At 37.6% G+C, this 18,937-nt stretch overlaps 1 protein-coding gene and 1 long non-coding RNA gene across 2 annotated transcripts; both read right to left on the reverse strand.

Moving 5' to 3' along the window:
- Nucleotides 1-13,639: 13,639 nt before the first annotated feature.
- Nucleotides 13,640-15,675, reverse strand: LOC131247754 (monofunctional riboflavin biosynthesis protein RIBA 3, chloroplastic-like). The gene is made up of 4 exons (XM_058247744.1): nucleotides 15,568-15,675; nucleotides 14,905-15,126; nucleotides 14,099-14,424; nucleotides 13,640-13,730 (listed from the first exon to the last, which is right to left on the reverse strand). Exons 1-4 carry the CDS (start codon nucleotides 15,673-15,675, stop codon nucleotides 13,640-13,642), a joined length of 747 nt encoding a protein of 248 aa, XP_058103727.1.
- A 1,154-nt stretch (nucleotides 15,676-16,829) lies between these two features.
- On the reverse strand, nucleotides 16,830-18,178 carry LOC131252532 (uncharacterized). The gene is made up of 5 exons (XR_009174528.1): nucleotides 17,950-18,178; nucleotides 17,668-17,871; nucleotides 17,483-17,575; nucleotides 17,285-17,392; nucleotides 16,830-17,189 (listed from the first exon to the last, which is right to left on the reverse strand). It is a non-coding gene; the product is annotated as an uncharacterized LOC131252532 (long non-coding RNA).
- Between the last annotated feature and the right edge of the window lie 759 nt (nucleotides 18,179-18,937).

The following is an 18,937-nucleotide window of genomic DNA, read 5'->3' on the forward strand; positions in this document are numbered from 1 at the left end:
AGATTGGTTGTACAAAGGTACACCCAAATTGAAGGAGTCGACTATGATGAGATTTTTGCTCCAGTCACTCGTGTTGAATCCATCAAATTATTTATCTCCATTACATGTTATAAAAACTTTAAAAATTTATCAAATGGATGTTAAAAGTGCCTTCTTAAATGGTGATTTAAATGAAGAAGTTTATGTAGAACAACCTAAAGGTTTTGAAGACTTAAACTACCTAACAACATATATCGTCTTAAAAAGGCCCTGTATGGTTTGAAACAAGCTCTTAGAGCATGGTATGAAAACTTAACAAAAATTTTTCTCAGCCAAAATTTTAAAATGGGAAGTGTTGATAAAACTTTATTCATCAAAAGAATTAATGAAGATATGTTGATCTTTCAAATATATGTAGATGATATTATTTATGGATCAAAAAATGTTAACCTTTCTTCTAAGTTTGCAGACTTTATGAAATCAGAATTTGAGATGAGCATGGTTGGAGAACTGAACTATTTTCTTGGTCTTCAAGTGAAACAACTTGAAGATGGGATATTCATATCTCAAACCAAGTAGGCGATAAATTTAGTAAAGAAATTTAGGTTTGAGAACGGTAAAAACTTTCCAACTCCCATGGCTATAACACTCAAGTTATTTAAAGATGACTCACGTAAAAGCATTGATCCTTGTCTTCACCATTGTATGATTGGAAGTCTCTTATATTTAACTGCTAGCAGGCCTGATATCTCCTTTGGCGTAGGTGTATGAGCTAGATATCAATCTAACCCTAAAGAATCTCATCTGGCTGCCATTAAAAAAATAATCAGATATGTTGCCAGTATAGTTAATCTGGGTTTATGGTATCCTCATGATATGTCTTTACATATTGTTGGATATACTGATGCTAATTGGGCAGGTAATGTGGATGATAGAAAATTTACAAGTGGTGGATGTTTCTACATTGGAAATTGTTTTGTCTCCTAAATAAGCAAGAAGCAAAACTCAGTATCATTATCCACTGCAGAAGTTGAATATATTATGGCAGGAAATGCATGCACATAATTAATGTGGATGAAAAGGTGTTAGCAGACTATGGGATTGATCAAGAAACAATGCATTTGTATTGTGATAATACTAGTGCGACAAATATATCCAAAAAATTCATTCAACATTCTCGAACTAAGCACATTGATATTCGATATCACTATATCAGAGAATTAGTTGAAAGCAAGATTGTTATGCTTGAATATATCAATATTGAAAAACAGCTTGCAGATAATCTGACAAAACCTCTTGATAATGTCAATTTTTAAAATTTTAAAATGGTATTGGATTATGCTATATTCCTTAATTTAATCATTCTATATTACAATTTATTGTTTTACATTGTTAATTGCTTTAATAGAATAATATTCATTCATATCATTTTTTTCTTTTTTCAATTTTTTTTTCGGCCAACCCATAGCTGACCGACCAGTTCAGCCAGCGGAGGACCGCACTTGGGCTAGTCGAACCGAGCGCAATTTGGGTTATTTGGGATTTTTTTTCAAAACCCTCATTTCGTTTTCATCTTCTTTCGCTTGCCAATGCTTTCCTCGGCCAACCCATCAATCTAAACTTCTTGTAAGTGAATCTTTTTTAATTTCCTTCTAAATTTAAGTTCCTAGTCATGCATTATTGAAGATTTCATCATCTTCTTTGAATCTAGAACTCTCTTTTGTTGGGTTTTTGATAGAAAATGTGATTTAGATCATTCAATCTATTTGTTGATATTTCTTTTGTAATATCTAGTCATTTTGTGGAACTCAAACTAAGCGTACTGTGTGACGTCCACAGTCTGGTTCTTCCTCTCAGTCCATTAAGTGTGTTGTGCGCACTATCCGATTTTTAAAAAATGTACAGGATTTTTGTACCCATAACATTATCATTGAGCGCATCATGAATACAAATCACATTGCCCATTTTGGCCTTGTTGAAATCCTATCTAAAGTAGGATGGGAGAAGATTTTTGCATGGGGTGGTGCATCTTACCGGTCTATCGCATAAGGGATGTATGCATCCATTTCTGACGTGTCCTCGGAACAATTAACTTTTTCTATTCAGTTTGTGGAAGATACAGTCACCATTACTCCCTCCATCATATCGTCTATCTTAGACATTAATACGGCGGAAGATGGAACTCTATTCCACCACTCTTTGAAGATATGTATCCAACGGAAAGAAATTCTCTCACTCGGGAGTTATGTAGTTTTAATGCAACTTGGTGTAACCATAACTCACTCTCCACCTTCAACCTTCTTCCAAAATACTGCGTCTTGCATCGTATTTTCACTTCAAATGTTTATCCTCCTGGTGGGAATAAGACTGATTTTACTCCCTATATGATGCGTATTCTACATTTAGTCATTTCTGGTATTCTTATCTGTCTTCCATCATTAATCACCTACCTGATCATTTAGTACTGTCTTCACCCTTGTCATGGTTCTATTCCTTTTGCATACCTCATGACTCCCATTGCATTGCAGTATAATGTTCAAATTCCTACAACTGAAACACTGGAGTCCAAGCTCCCGTTTGGTAATGCTAATCTAAATATGATGCAACTTGAATTAAGGCCTGAGCAACGAGGTGATCAGGAAGCTGTTCCTAAAGAAGATGTCAATATGGATGACATCTTTGCTGACCTGGAAGAATCTAATGATATCAGTGACTCCGATTTCCAACCTTCGCAATTCTTAGAGAGGTTAAAGAGTTTAGAGAAGAAGGTGAACAACTTACATGTTTTTCAGGAAACATTACTCCAAACTCAGAAACAACAAATGATGTAATGAAAAGGTACTTTCATCATTTCAATAGGAGTCTGAAGATTAATGACCCTGACATGCCTGCACCATCCTCCTCTACTTTTGACTGATATATTTGTTTAAAATCTTAGTCTGTAATAACTTTAGACATATTTTCATTCTTGCTTGACATACTTTTGGATACTATACTATAGTTATGTTATGCATCTTATATCTTATGTCAATTACTCCCTTATATCCTACTGTGCTTCATTAATTGCTTCTTCCTTTGTCAACTTCTGACAAAAAAGGAGAGAATTTTATATATATGTGGATATGGATATGATCATCATCATCATTACATTTATGAGCACACATATTTGCATGCACACACTCTATGGAATTTTATTTTTTTACAGATATGACTAAGTGCTCAGGGGGAGTGATTCATATGCATGATCTCAGGGGGTGTATCAAGATTCAACAAGCTAGTCTTGGTCGACTCAAATGATTTGTGTTATTAAGACGTTGTAATATGTTGTGTTGAGTTGTATTATTGTATGAGTGAGTTTTGTCACGATTTTGACAAAAGGGGAGATTGTAAGTGCTTATACTTGAAGCACATTATAGTTTGTCAAATTTTGTAGTCCTGTTAAGATTGCAAGCTCGATTAAAGATAAGTTATCAACTCGATCAAGCATCTAGAAAGAAGACTCAATATCTCAAGGCAAGATCATTCATGATTTGAAGTTCAGAACACTTCGTATGAGTCAACCTTCAGGTGATACAAACCTAGTTTGACCATAGTTTAGGTGTATTTCACACATGCATGACTATAATCATATTTCATTTTAAATACACTTAAGTTAGGCTAGCCTGACGTCTGGTTCGGTCAGCCTAACTGATTAGGCCAACCCTATAATATTCGGTCAAAAAGTCAGATCTGAAAAGATCTTTTTGTGGTAGGTTTGGCCAGCCAAACATACCTTCGGTCAGCCCAACGTGAGTTCGGTCAAGTTTTTAGCAATGGAACAAAAATTGGTTTTTAGGCTAATTGGCCAGCTAAACTTGGTCTTTGGCCAGCCGAACTTGGGTTTAAGCCAGCCGAATTTTTAAAAGATATTATCCTGTAAAATCCGAGTTTCATTGGAATGCGATCTTTGAAATTCGGGCAGTCGAACCGACCCTCTGACTAGCCGAACTGCACAAATCCTGGGCTATAAATAGAAGCTCTTTCTTACTCTTTAAAAACATGAAAATTGATAGATTCATATTGTATTGCAAAGAGAGAAAGTTCAAGCCTCCTTAAGTTATTTGAGTTGTAATTCTTATTATTGTTTTAGCTAATTCTATTCTCCTTCTCAAGTTAGATTAATCTATTTTAATAGAATAATCCATACTCTACTTTGAGAAAAAGGAGAATCGAATTTGCAGCAATAGGGCATCATTCATTTTATTAAAAATGCATTAAATCCCTTTATTTCCTTTTGGGTTGAACTTATACAAAGGCTCCACCTACATCCTAAGAAGAAGATTGATGTATTCAAGCTATAACTACGACTTCGACTCGCGAATCGAAGATAAGTACTGTCTTTTCAGTTATTTCAGTTTTAGTTTTTTCTGAGATAACCCGAAAATCTCAGCGGGTTTATTTGTGGTGACCCTGTGAAAATCACAAAGTAGGTTTAATTGTGATCGCTTGTGAAAATCACAATAACTGTATCAGGTTGTTAAGGTGACCCTGGAAAACCTTGAAATAGTGAAAGCTAAAATTACGAGTGTAGTAATTTTGGGAGTGGAGTAGGTTGCATTGAGGCACCGAATCACTATAATTCTTTTATGCATTGTAGTGATTGGTTATTGTTATTTGTGAATATGTTGTAGTTTATTTAGATTTTAAAGATATCGTGAAATAAGGTTGTCCTACCTAAATTATTTTAGGTTAAAGGTTGTCCTACGAACTATTTGATATTAAGAATTCAATACTTTGCGTAATTGTATTTAAATGATTTATTATTCTACATTGTATCAAAATATTTAGCATTGTCCTATTCACCCCCCCTCTCTAGGACATCTAGAGCTCATCCTTTCAGTAGATATGCTAGTGGGCCCTCGGAAGACTCTGTAAGTTGAAAACCCTTGCCCCTAGGGCAAATTTAATGGAAAAAGGGGCACCGAGGCTATTTGTGCACATTCTGGAATTATAAATAACCCCCCTATTTTCACCATTTCACTCCCATACAAAAATTTCTATTACAACTAGAGAGAGAGAGAGAGAGAAGAGAGAAGAGAAGAGAAGAGAGGAAGGAGATGTGAGAGAGGGGTTGATTGGAGGAGACATGCCTTATCCCTATTAGCTAGCAGTGTAGTCACGACCGCACCACACCGCACCACCGTAGTTGCCCAAATGACGATTAGAGGTAAATTTGAGTCTTCAAAGGGCTTGCATGAATCCTTACAAGTTAATCATACAAATGTAGGGCATCGGTGAACCATCCCACAAAGCCCTAGCCTTGGAGCAAGTCCGCATTCGATGAACCTACCCAAGGTACAAACCATTACTCTTAGGTTGCCGTTAATCGAACCCCGTGTCATGATTAATGATTTATATAGTGAATAAATGATTGCATGCTAACCAGTGCATACTTGTATGGCCATTTGCCTTCCATAAATTGCTAATCACATGTAATGTAACTTGAACATTCAGTTGGATGCTAGAATAAGTTGAAATTACTAGATTTATTGCTCATGCTTCCTATTATTCACCGACATGTTCGAAAAAATGCCCAGACAAAGTAGAATTTTCCTGATTTGCTATTTATATACTTTCCTGTAACTGTAATAATTAATTTATTAGTATATTAATTAATTGTGGCTATTTGGTTAATTGAGTTAGCTGGCAAACCATAAATTTATAAGGGAAACCATAATTGAGTCGGCCGCCATAAATTAGCCCGATTGACCCGGGCAGAATGCGGACAACCGACAGTAGTTGGACTACACAGGATGCTTGCACCTAGTGCCGGTCACGTCGAGGTTTACCGAGTCAACCGAACTATTCTACTAACTGACCATCAATGTGTGTCCACCATGTATGATCACACCCGCTTGAATTTGGAGCACCCTCACAACCTAGAGAGGCTTACTAATAACTGTTAGTGATACGATCCTCATGTCTCATGAGTTGGGCATGGTGGTATGGGACATTGTGTCTATGTTGTAGGCATATGTTGGGGTGACGAGCCTCACCATAGTAACCAATGAACAACCAATAAGGCTATGAGCCTAATATATCAAACTGTAATGATGCCGTGACCATTCCACAATTGTGTTTGGGTGACGACCCTTACATCATTTGTGGCCGTGCTTCACCCGTCAATGGACGGCTTAACACTGTACTTCTGGGCTGTGTCATCCTGGTCCTAAGTAATCAGTCGGGCTAGTTTTAGCCTCACATTGATTGGGGAGTTATCATCTGCGTGGTAAACCCTAATACTGATTAAGGATCGTAGGTAAAAAACCGCTATGGCCACCTTGGGCCTAGCAATCTGGATATGGCCATTGACTGACTGGAGGTTTTTTAGCTTCCCCAATTTTGTTGGATGAATGAGATAAATTAATTACTTAGCTAAAATGAACCTTCATCGCGTTGCATTAGTTTAGGCTATGATGACTTTTGCGTTGTAGTCGCGTGATGAGGGAGTGTTGGATTGTGAGGGCATGCATCATCTCATGATAGCATACACATGTATTAATAAGAGTATATAGGAACTGGGTGTTTAATTTGTTTTATCATTGATCGTGCTTGTGGAATTCATAACATGCATAACTTGATATTAATGGAACCACTGAGTTTATCACTCACTCTCACTCTAGGACGATGTTTTAAAATACTAACCAGAACCTATCATAAATATAGGGACCATGAGTCTAACGCATTGGAGACAGCGTTCGTGGACTCAGAGGAGGAGCTCTTATACTTCTAGTTGTTGGGCAGGCCGTTGTATGTCGCGTTAGGGGCAGTGATGAGATTTTGGGCCAATACATCTTTTTATTTTGAAACTATATGTATTTTTGCTGGAATGTAGTCTCGTACACTAGATATATACATTTTCTTATTCGTTGTATTTTGAGTTAAAATTTGCATTCAATCTCGGGTACGTCACATAGTCCATTGTAAATCTCTCGAATGCTCACATGCCAAATAAAATAAATTATAGAACTTGCTTCTGCAAAGCATAAGCAACACCTGGGATATTGGGAGTCGAGTATTTACTCGGCCCATGAAATCCGAGGCATTACAACATTGTCCCCTCACGTCTCTTCATATTCGTAGAATGTAAAGGTATGTTGTACCTCAGGGAAGGAAATTTGCATTGCCGCCTACCACTTGGTGACGCCTGATTGCTTCCCCGATCGTCATTCACCACTCTTTATGTCAGAAATTACTTGTCAAACTCCCTGCACTAAATGTAGGTGTAACTATCGACGGCTGAGACTTTTAAGTATCATTATAAAAACTCTCCTGCATCTTATTTGCTCTGCCCTCCTCATGTGCATTGCTTGCCTTCTTCCTCTTACTCAAAATTTTTGTGCTTTAGTTAGGATGTGGTGTTTAGACCTTATGTTTGGAAAGCGGCCAAATCTAAGGGATGATAACAAAAGATTCATTGTGCACCATGAAGATGACTAGACTTGTGCTTGAAGTTCTTCTCTTAAGATCATTCTTTTGAATAGCTTTGACTCCTTACCATTAGTTTAAGAGATGACTTTATAGCGAACAAAATGGAGCTTTACTATTACACACATACACACATGACTCATCAATCAATCTAATTTTCCTAACTTAATTTTGTAGGATACCTAGTTGTTTAATTACCATATGATTTTATGAAAAATTTCTTTTAATCATATGACCAGTTCTTTATTTAATATTTTATTTTTTTGCATGCATTTGTTGTGCTTGTTGACCATTTAAATATTGCTTTACATAACGTACATTATTGTTGTGACTATGATTTCGACCATTCCTTGTTTGGTTACTATTGAATGATGCAATCAGTTGAAGATTGGTGTGAGATAATTGACTGATCTTCCTTTATCTTTGGATGTTTCTGAGGTCTAATCTTTAGCATGACTTAAATTGTGTTGGAACACGAGGTTGTTCCTCATCACTACCTCATTAATCCTTAATTCATTAATCAGAAAGTAGTCATTAGAGGAGTCTTCTTTGTCCAGAAGGTTGTCTTCTGAGAGCTCTATGTCGTGGTCGGTTGAAAAGGGGTGTCACCTTATCCGCTCAAAGGTAGGGAGTTGTAAGCTAAGTTGAGTTTAACCAACTCATAAATGGATCCGCTATCTGCGAGCTAGGTAGGCATTGGCATACCACTAATGAAATGGATAGTGAGGTCTTTCCCACTCACTTGGTCGTGTGCATAATGGGCGACAACCAATGTTGGAGTGTACTAGACCCTGGTGATGTTTCTAGAGACAAATGTTTTGATATGTGGACTAGTTGAAGATTAGCATATTTGTATTACATCTCTAGTATATGACATTCGACCATGTAGGCCTTGAATTACATAGCCTTGATATAGATAACATCATTTATGGACTTGCCAGTTTATCCCTCCATTATTTTTGCATACTCTGACATTTGTATGCTTGACACATGCATTACACACACACAAACGCACTCTCTAAGCTTCGTAGTAAGATTATGCACGTTCGTTATGTGCAGGTTATGCTAGACCGTAGCAGCATTGAGGAAGGAGCATATGCATGATCTTTTAGAGTTTTGTTATATCTTGTATTTCCCTTTCTAACATTGTACTCAAAGATTATATTAGTGGATATGTTGTGATGATGTTTTGTGACTTGGGTACACTTGAGGTTATGCTCCTTTACAAAAAAATCACCCTGAAAATTCTCATTGTACGATCCCAAGATTGGAACCTCGCATATTAGAGCTGGGACCCAAGAATGGGCTACTACGGAGGCTGTCGGCACCATATTTGGCTACTAGGAATTTTGTGAGCCTGGTTCCCAATTTTGGGGCGTGATAGATCGAACTCATTGAAGAGTTGACTAGTTTAATTTGTATTTTGTTATCCAGCAACTCAGGACCTCTATAGCTGAACTAAGCATGTTCTAAATGAGCTCTTAAGGCTGTGTGATGGTCAAATGAAGGTTTACTATTATGAAACGATCACCTATAGGCTTAGGTTGTTTTGGGTCTAATGTTAGGCTCACCAAGGCACCTTAATATATATGTTCTTCACATCCTTGATGATCCAAGTCCTCATGTGTCTTCGGTCTCTAACTTCCAAGGGCTCAACCAACACACCGACATATGGATTCACATGATTGACAAATAAGTGCATAAGATAAGTGCACTAATAGGTGGGACGTTCCTGGCCATATGACTTAAACAAGGATGTCCCTTGCTTTTATGGTAAGAGAGAGAGGTGTAAGTGGGATACAATTCTACATAGAAAGGTGTAGTGGAAAATGAAAGTCTAATGAGAGAATGTTTAGTGGGAAATAGTTTTTAAATTTTAGATTTTTTGAAAAGAATTGTGTTTCCACCTTGAGTAGGATTATTTCTAATTTTAGATTACTTGAGAATCAAGGAAGCTAGAAATAGGAGTAATTGAAATAAGATGAGCATAGGAAGGAGAGTTCCATAAGGAGATATGATCTTGTGCTTTGAAGAGAGAAAAGTAAGAGAGAGAGAGAGAGAGAGAAGGTGGAGCTTTCAAGCTATGGGTTTCTTCCTTGCTTTTCTTCTTTGATTCATCTAGATCAAAGGCGAGTGATTCTCACATGAATTTTTAATTTAATTTATTTATCTTAGCCCTGATTTCCAAAACTACCCGACTTTCCATACCCGATTGCATTGCTTTTATGAATTCTCACCCAAATCTAAGAAAATATAATTTTTTCCTTTTGTTACAAGAACTATACGAGATTTTAATGGTAAAATTAGGATTTCCACTTAACTTTTTATTTTATTGAATTATTTTCTCACCCAATTCCTTAAATTATGCGATTTCAAGCATCGTATACATTGTTTTGTTAAGAATTGTGATTTTATATCAATTTGACAAGTGGTGTAAGGAAACTTTGTCTGTTTGGAATTTTCTCTACTTTCATCTTGTCCTTTAAATTCAAGAAAGTTTTTTTCTTAATTCTCTAGAATCCAAGGTTTTAAATATTAAATTTATGATTCTAATTAGGTCAGGGACTGATTTGCACAAAAAATTCAAGTGTCGGATAAAAAACTATGTGAAAACTTATATTATATTGTCCAAAATTGCTGAAATCACACCAATGGTATAATTTTAATTTTTTGGGATAGTTTATATGAATTATTAAATTTTCATATGTATTTTACTTTATTTTTTTACTATTAATTTATTGCTAAAAAATACTTTGCTTTGATCTTAAATTATTTAGCATGTGTTGTACTTGAATTAGTTTCATGAAAGTCGTTCATGTTACCATCCTGTGAGAGATAGTTGTTTTGGAATACATTATTTGCCCTAAATATATGTCTTAAATAATTTATACACTAAAAGTGTAACATTCTAAATTTTCACGGCCAGAGTTTATACTCGTGCTCGAGGAAATCGAGTGTTAATAATGTAAGAAGTGGATGTCTTGAGGGTTAACCTTGAGATTTTTCTTATCTAGATCACATCCAGATACATTTGTAATGGTAATCATTTACAAGAATAAAATTAGCTGCATTTCTCATTCTATAATTAAATAAATTGTCAAATGCTCTCACAATGGAAGCTTGTTGCAAGGTTATGAGTTGTATAGCGGAAGCATAAATAAAAAAAATCATAAACTATGTTCCTATTCTATTCAGCAAGATCTTCTATCGGTAATTGATCTTCTGGGTCCACAACCTGTAAGTCACATGCATTATCCGTACGGTTGGAGAGGGTCAACGCCTTATTCACAATGATGGTTATCCTTTAAGATTAACAATAATTCAAGATATTCATAAAAGTAATGTAAGGGTTTTGATATGTCTCGTACTCCACTACTATGAGGGGTATCAGCATGCACGAACAACCTACATGAGATGCATGCCTAGCAAAGTATGTGCAGCTCATCATACATAGTGATCGTTACAATGTGAAATATGATTTATATAAACTCCGGATCGCCCCACATTCTCACACTACGGAGATTCACCGACATGTCGAACGCTACCATGGATTTACATGAATACCTCAAGGCAACACAACACATGAGTCAGATGAATTACATGACACAATTTGTTCATGGAGCGACTATTTGCGACATTCAATCTCGGAAGTGATGTAACACACATTATAAATTAATTACATCAATTTGTGCACCACTACCCAAAACCCATGAAATTATGTATCGACCAAGAGAGCCTCTACCCAGAGCGCATTACGTACATGATTAAATATTGAATCATTAGTTGTGATACCTCTTAACACATTACTTGCACTGATAGAATAATAAATTGAATTATGGGAGTTTTAGAAATCTAAGGCACATAAGCCATAGAGGTAAATAGTGCAAGGCTAACAAAATAAAGAGGAGAATAATAATGGCTAACTCAACAAAGAGGAGAGTGACAATAGCTAACTCAACAAAGAGGAGAGTAGCAATGACTAACTCAACAAGGAGAAGAGTGGCAATGACTAACTCAATAAACAGAAGAGTAGCAAGGGTTAACTCAACAAAATTGGTAAAGGCAAGGGCAAGGCTTGCATCTATCACCCCACATAAATAAAGATACACATAATTAAACTCAGGCCTTAACCATCATTCCCAAAGGATAAATAATCATTGGTGGTAAATAAAACAATTTCAAGAAGAGAATCATGATAGTATGATAACAGGGCATATAAAAGGCGGAATAAAAATATATCAACTTAAATCAATGTAAGCTTAAAGAAGTCCCTCACCTCTAGTGTTGTTCCTCCCTTGAATGTGGGTGTGCGTTGAAGGATTAGGCCCTTAATCTAGTATTTAAGAATTTAGATGGTTAAGTTTGACTAGTTGGTCTTCTTGGCTCGATTTCTAGATCGAAGCATTGACAGAGAAGGGAGAGAAGGAGTATGGGATGGATAGGTTGGCCATGGCGTACCTGATGTTTCAACTCAATACTTGGTGAGTTGTTTGCTTCGAGCAACCGTCCTCCTCTTCTTTTCTGTTACAGGCTTCATTCTTCTTCTCCTTTTCTTTCCTTCTCTCGTTTTCTTTCTCTCTTTCTTTCCTTCTTGTTTTTCCTTTTTCCTCTCCCACTGTTGGACGAGTGGCTTTTATAGGTGGAAAGAGTCTTCATACTCTTCCGCGCATGCCCCGGTGCAAATCTGCTTACGTAGCAAGGGATGAGGAGGCGTTTTCCCTACGCAGTTCCTATCTCACAGGGGTGTGTATCAGCAGCGTGATGTGGCCCGTTCTTTGGCATTTGGTTTCTTCCTCTCTTTTGATTTCCATTCTCCTGTTGTGATCTCTAAGTGGGCCATATCGTCTAAACTACCTGTCTGAACCATCGCCAACTGTCCAGCGTTAGCTTGATGGATGGCTCTGTTTTAAGGGCAGATTGGGCCATGATCATGTTCTACCCAAACAGATCTTCTTGGACGGTCCTGATTTGATGTCCAACGATCTCTGGCCCCTAAAATTGGTGGTCTGGATGATCTTTACCATTTCTTTGCAAAACATCTCTCTAGAAGTGTTTGGAGCAAAAGACGAAAGACGCGTGTATGACTTCTCCGCTCTGCCCGACTCCTCTTTCGTCGGAATGGACTGGAAGGGGTGTTCTTAGGATTTGAACGGCCCAGATCTCTTCATACCAGCCTTGTGGGCCGATCAGCAGCTTCCCTCCTTCCACGGTTTTCTTGGCATGGGGTTACGATTGTCCGAGTGGTGGCAGCGTCTCACTACAAGAAAAGGGGGCTTTAGCCTCATTTCAAAATTGAGGCTAAAAAGGTTAAAAACTGAGGCTAAAGCCTTTAGCCTCAGTTTTGCCTTAGTTATCCAAACCGAGGTTGAAACCCCCGTGGCTAAAGGTTTTAGCCTCAGTTTTAGCAACCGAGGCTAAAATGACTTTTATAGCCTCAGTTCTTCAAGTGAGGCTAAAAGAACCTTTTTAGCTTCAGTTTTCTCGAAATGAGGCTAAATCAAAATTTTAGCCTCCATTGTTTCCAACTGAGACTAAATCTAAATTTTAGCCTCAGTTGCTTCCAATTGAAGTTAAATCTATTTTTAACCTCGGTTCTCAACAACCGAGGCTAAAGCCTTTAACCATGGGAGTTGTAGTCTCAGTTTAGGTAATTGAGGCAAAACTGAGACTAAAGATAGATTTAGCCTTTATTGGCATCAACCGAGGCTAAGTTCAGTTTTTAACATCATTTATCAATAATCGAGGCTAAATCTAGTTTCTGTCAACAAAAGCTAACAATATTATAATCAACCAATGATTGAATCTGTGCATGTTTCACCCATTTAACATCCATCAAGACAACAATCAACAAGACAATTAATGGTCAATTTAAAGTTTTCAAAACAAACAAACTACCACATAGCCTTCCACATTCAGTAAGGTCCCCTTCCACGTGACTATTTTCTCTCGGATCGGAGCATCATTTCCATGAGTTACCATCAATCCTGTAAAAAGGAAAACAGAAAACTAAATTATGATGAATATCATTAGCTTAGAAAGAAGAGCATGATCAGTCTTAAAATACTCACTGGAGGTTATTATTTAATTTTCTCAACATGTGGAATTCTTCTGTTTTTTAGCATTGGCATGTCACTAACCATCCTCCACATCAAGTAAGAGGAGTGCCTGTACATGCCTGAAGACCTCTCTTTTGTCAGCATTGCACGCTCTTGAGGGAAGGTGAAGATAGCCTGGAAGACAGGGAACGTCCCCCAAAATCCTGAGATGAAGAAAAGGAGCCCAATCTGTGTTGACAGGAAAAAAAAAAGGCGTGAGAACAAACACTTTACAAGGACAATAAAACCCATGTTTGGTTGTTAGTTTTAATATTTCTCTACACAATATTTCCCTTGCTTTATAGAAATCAAGTTTGATTTACACTCTTTAGTTGGTTTTTACAGTCCTAAGAGTTCTATTTCACAGGCTTTCCTAATAAGAGAACTTGCAACGACATCATCAATTTTCATCTATTGAAAAAAAAAATAGAAGAGAAGATACATCCAGGTTCTGATACCTGATCTTGAATGTGGTCAAGGGTAGATCGCCAACATCACTTTGTCTTAATGTAAAAATCACATGAAAAATTCAGCCCAATATCTTATTTCTAACTCACCGGATGAGATCCAAGATTGAGATGATTGGTATGCTGTTCTCCTTGGCTATCTTTCTTAAAGCGGGTAATCGGGCCATAGAGCCATCCTCAGCATCAAGAATTGCAGAAAGAACAGATATAGGCCGCAAGCCAGCAAGTGAAACTAAATCCGCTGAAGCTTCAGTGTGACCAGCTCTCTTTAGAACACCACCATTTCTATACTTGAGTGGAAATACATGGCCTGGTCTTCTGAAATCTTGCGGCTTAGAATCTGGAGACGAAAGAGCAAGAATAGTCTTCGCCCTATCCGAGGCTGACACTCCAGTAGATGCCCCGGTTTTCAAATCCTGATAATGGCAGCAAAGTGAAAATTCTGCATAAACCAGAAGTCTATATTGAAGCTTCTTGCTCTTTTACTATTGACATAAGATGCTAGAAGACCAACACACACCGTGTTTCTGTTCAACCCAGAAATGGTATTCGAGCATCCCACCTTTTGATAATCTAAGTCATTTATCTAGTGGACCTCCCCCTATTGATTGATTTGTGCTCCCATATCTTCCCAGTCATCCATTGTTAGTGGACTATAAATGGATAATCAAGGGACATGATCTTTTTGCAATGTGTCCGCATTGGGCCTATCATATAATGGTTTGCACCACCAAACGGTGGGCCCCACATGTACGGTTTGTTGAGCCCAGCAATTTCTCGATGAACATTGTACGCATGGTTTTAGTTCTTTCTGATCCCATGCTAAATACTACTCTTATCGATGAGCAGAACAAGATAAAACTGAAATGACCCAAGAGGCATTGAGAACTCCATACCACTGTCACTGTGTAAGTTACGGCGGATGGATCCTCATTCTCACTGCCAGTTGACATCAAAGGAAGGCTTAGCCTCTCCAGATCCTCTTGCTTCATCCCAACAGATACAATTCCTGAGCCATGCCTAATCATAAAAGCCAGAGCCTGAGAACTTGCAAGAGATGCTGCCATGATAAGATCTCCTTCTTCATCACCATTTTCATCATCTACAGCAATCACAAACTAGAGAATAAAAGACAGGTTAACTATAGTTTGAGAGCTACTGTTCTCAAAATTCAATTAACTAGAAGAAATAACTTAAGCTAGCTTAGATGTAGCATTTCTTTTGTTAGACATTAAATGCGTAGTAGGCAAAATTGCCATTTAGTTACATTTAGGTGGGAAGCAGGACCTTTATTTCATTCAAATTCAAAAAAGCATTCGCTTCGACAAAAAACAAGTAACAAGCACACTGCTAGAGGATTAACACAGAAATTAAATGCCACTAAGCTGTTACCCGGCTTCTTTTACAAAGTGGCATAAAGCTAACTCAAAAACGAACCGTCCAAATGGACCACATACGGATAAAACAAATACACCATGGTGGGTGGATAGACCTTTTATAGAAGCGAAGACTTGAATGAGGTAGCATCTCTATATGGAGAGTAGAGAGGATTAACACACCTTATTTGCTAGCTGTACAAGGCACTTCTCTAGAGAAGAATACAGAGCAACCCTTTGCTCATTTATGGCATCTCCCAATTTTGGTAATTCAATGGAGCAAGGAAGCATTTGCGCAAGTATCTCATCACGTCATTTATTGCACCAACTATAGCTACCATATAGAAAAAGAACAAAGTCTTGCACAAACAGCAGATTGTTCAGTACTACTGTTTTGATCAAAACAAAGTTCAGAGATAGGAGATTGCACAATCCTGCATTAAAACAAATCTATAAATACCCCAAACTTTCAGAAAAAAAAAGAGAGTAAAAAATATAAATACAGGAGCTTAATTTTAGGTGCCCATGCTCCAAATTAAAAGCAAAAAAGAAAAATCAGTTATGCAATTACCAAGAATGGGTAGTGTATTTCCTTCTGAAGATTTTACTAGTGTTACATTGAAGAAGAGAGTTAGCTGGTCATACCTGATACACAAGAGAGGATCCTCAAAATTCTTTGTCGAAAACACAATCCTGCAGGATGGTCCATAGTTTCATATGGCCCCACTTTTTAAGGTTGGAACCTGCATGATAACCAGGAACAGATGAAATTAATCTGACATGACAAAAAAGAGAGAAAAAAAAAAGAAAAGAAAGCTTCATCAGAATGAACAAGGATCATGTCATATAAGCTCTGAAAGTTGGGTCCTTGCTCATGCCTTAGTGGTAGACTCACAAGAGTTTCAACACGAGATCATGGGTTTGAGTACCCATTATGGTGAAAAATCACTGTGGTGTGTGAGAGTGTGTGGGGGTGTGTATGTTGGTAAAAAAATAAAGTTCTGAAAGATAAATAAGGAAAAGGACACAATCAGGAAAATTGCCCTTTTCTTCTACAAAACAGAAAATGACAAATAGCTGTAGGTTCGAATTGTAGATTACGAACAAGTTTTAGAATGTGCAGAATAACTAGAGATCGATGCCCAAAATTGTTTCATGAACAGGTAGAGAGAGAGAGAGAGAGAGAGAGAGAGATTTTCTCCTATGAACCGGTTGATGTGTGCACAAAATCCAAACTGTCCACTAGATGAGTCATCCTCATGAAACCCCTAGGGCCCAAAAGTTAGCCTGATCCAAAAACGTGTGGGCCATAGCAAAGTGGGAGGGAATTCCCACCCTTGATTTTCACAGAGTGCACCAAAGTTGCAAAAGAACATGATTTTGGCCAAATCCTTCATCTAAGCTGTATGGCCTAGATTGCATATATATACACATCACCTAGTTTGGTCTGTTGCAACCAATGAGTTCATAGTATCTCTCATTCGTGCCATCATCTGCTCTATTATTCGCTCTGTCATCCGTTGCTCCATTTGCTATAGATGCTTAGCCATCTGTTCTTTCATTCGCTCCTCCACTAGTTGCTCTACCCGCTCATTCATGTGTCGTCACAACTCATCAGTCTCCCTCCTGAGTTTTGCAATGGTATTTCTTGTGCCCCATAACGTGGAAGCTGTGGGACCTAACCCCATCATGCGGACCCGGCCCGGATGCTCTAGTCCCAATATCTGGGATAAGAGATCGTCTCGGGCAGTGCTACTCTGAGAGGACTCAGCAGTCTAAGTTGCCCGTAACTCCTCAATCATTTCCTGTAGTGTAGAAACACATTAAATAAGTTGTTCAATATCATGACTTAATGAAAAATATTGGCTGAGATGTCAATGATTGATAAATTTCTACATACAATAACATGAGCCGACACTTCGTTCACAACACTCCCATCTTTCTTCCGATGGGTCGTTATGAACAACGTTGCCCGATCAGGAGACTCTCCACCAAGATTCTTTGCCCGCTTTTTCCATGTAAAAACAAATGAGTTGATAACAATCATATTAAAACAGAATGATGGCATTTCAAGTTTAGAAATCAAAGAAGAATTTACCTCTTCTTCACGCACTTGAGCAAAGCTCCTTGAGCTGGCAGTGTGGGCCATACGATGCTTGCTGCGGTTGATTTTATTCCTTTGAGTGTGGGCCTACAATGTGACATAGTAAAATAACTAAATTTTAATATAAATAACAATATACACCAACATGGATATAATTTTTCTTTATGTTTAATTTTTACCTGTCCTTCATCACTTAACCAATAGGTGACGAGCCACTTCTAGTGCGTCGGCTCCACTCGATCAGGACAGTGAGCTAGTCGTTCCTCATTAGTCAAATATCGCTTGTAGTGTTCTTTTTTTAACCACTTCTTCCACTCCTTCCATGAAGCTCCGATGGACTTCATTACCCAATTTCGACGCTCCTCGTCGATATTCCACTTGATCTGCAATACATCAATCATCAATTATACTTAGTATACAAAAATACAAAAAGAGTAATTGAATTTTTGATTTCATATTACCTTCACTTCATTCCAAATCTCATTCTTGTGAGATAGTGGCACATGATGCCAACTATCGTGATCAAGAGGCGCTAAGCGCCCATTCCTAGATAAAATGCCCAGCCACCTTGTAAATTCATTGTACTTATGTCCAATGGGCTGCCCGTACTTATTCCAACTGATATTCAGTTGCTTATTGGGTGGCAAGTTCGCCACCTCGCTGATGACTGTAGGGCCTCGAAATCGTCTATTATGAAATACCACCCTCTTTATGAAACAAAAGAATAGATATGAGCATTCTAAATATGTGAAATATAATATTTAAATTTAATTAAATCAAGAACAGAACAAAACTATAAAAGTTACAAGCTTAACTTCACTTCACTTAAATTATATATTTGTAAGTGCTATAGTTTCTATCCCTCTTTGTTGTCAAATTTGTAGTGCCAAAATCACTATTATACTCTGTTATATATAACTTGCATAAGTGAAGCTCTCTCAAGGATCAACATTCATAAACAAGCTAAGCTCACAACAAGCAAAGCTCTCAAGTACAAGACTCAAGATCTTGAATGAAAGAACTGCTCACAAGACAAGACTCTGGAATGAAAGAACTGCTCACAAGACAAGACTCAAGCTGAACTCAAGACTCAAGCTGAAACTCAAGCCACTTTCAAGATTGAGTTACATGAAGAGTTCAATTACATCAAGACTTCAAGACTGATACTTCAAGGTCACTTGTTCCTAATGCTTCAATGTCCATACTTCATGATTGAGGTTTGTTTGACCATAGGTTGACCTTAGAAGTAGGTCATTTCGGATACATAAGTCGAATGTTATTTTTCATGTGATTGGTCTGTTCTTCGACTAGTCCTAGGCCTTCTTCGACTAGTCCTAGACTTGCTTCGACCAGTCTAAGAAATTCCTCGACCAGTCGTAAGTTTGTTACAAATTCCGGATAAAATCTGTTAGCCTTCGACTAGTCCTGGAATCTGTTCGACCAGTCGTA

The sequence above is a fragment of the Magnolia sinica genome, chromosome 1 (assembly GCF_029962835.1).
Source record: "Magnolia sinica isolate HGM2019 chromosome 1, MsV1, whole genome shotgun sequence".
NCBI lineage: Eukaryota > Viridiplantae > Streptophyta > Magnoliopsida > Magnoliales > Magnoliaceae > Magnolia > Magnolia sinica.

Excerpts from the sequence above, each read along its gene's own strand:
- LOC131247754 (XM_058247744.1), bottom strand. The coding sequence starts at position 15,675 with ATGCTTCCTTGCTCCATTGAATTACCAAAATTGGGAGATGCCATAAAT. Across the intron at positions 15,127-15,567 it reads TTGTACAGCTAGCAAATAAG|TTTGTGATTGCTGTAGATGA; the intron begins GTGTGTTAATCC and ends TTTATTCTCTAG. Across the intron at positions 14,425-14,904 it reads TAACTTACACAGTGACAGTG|GATTTGAAAACCGGGGCATC; the intron begins GTATGGAGTTCT and ends TGCCATTATCAG.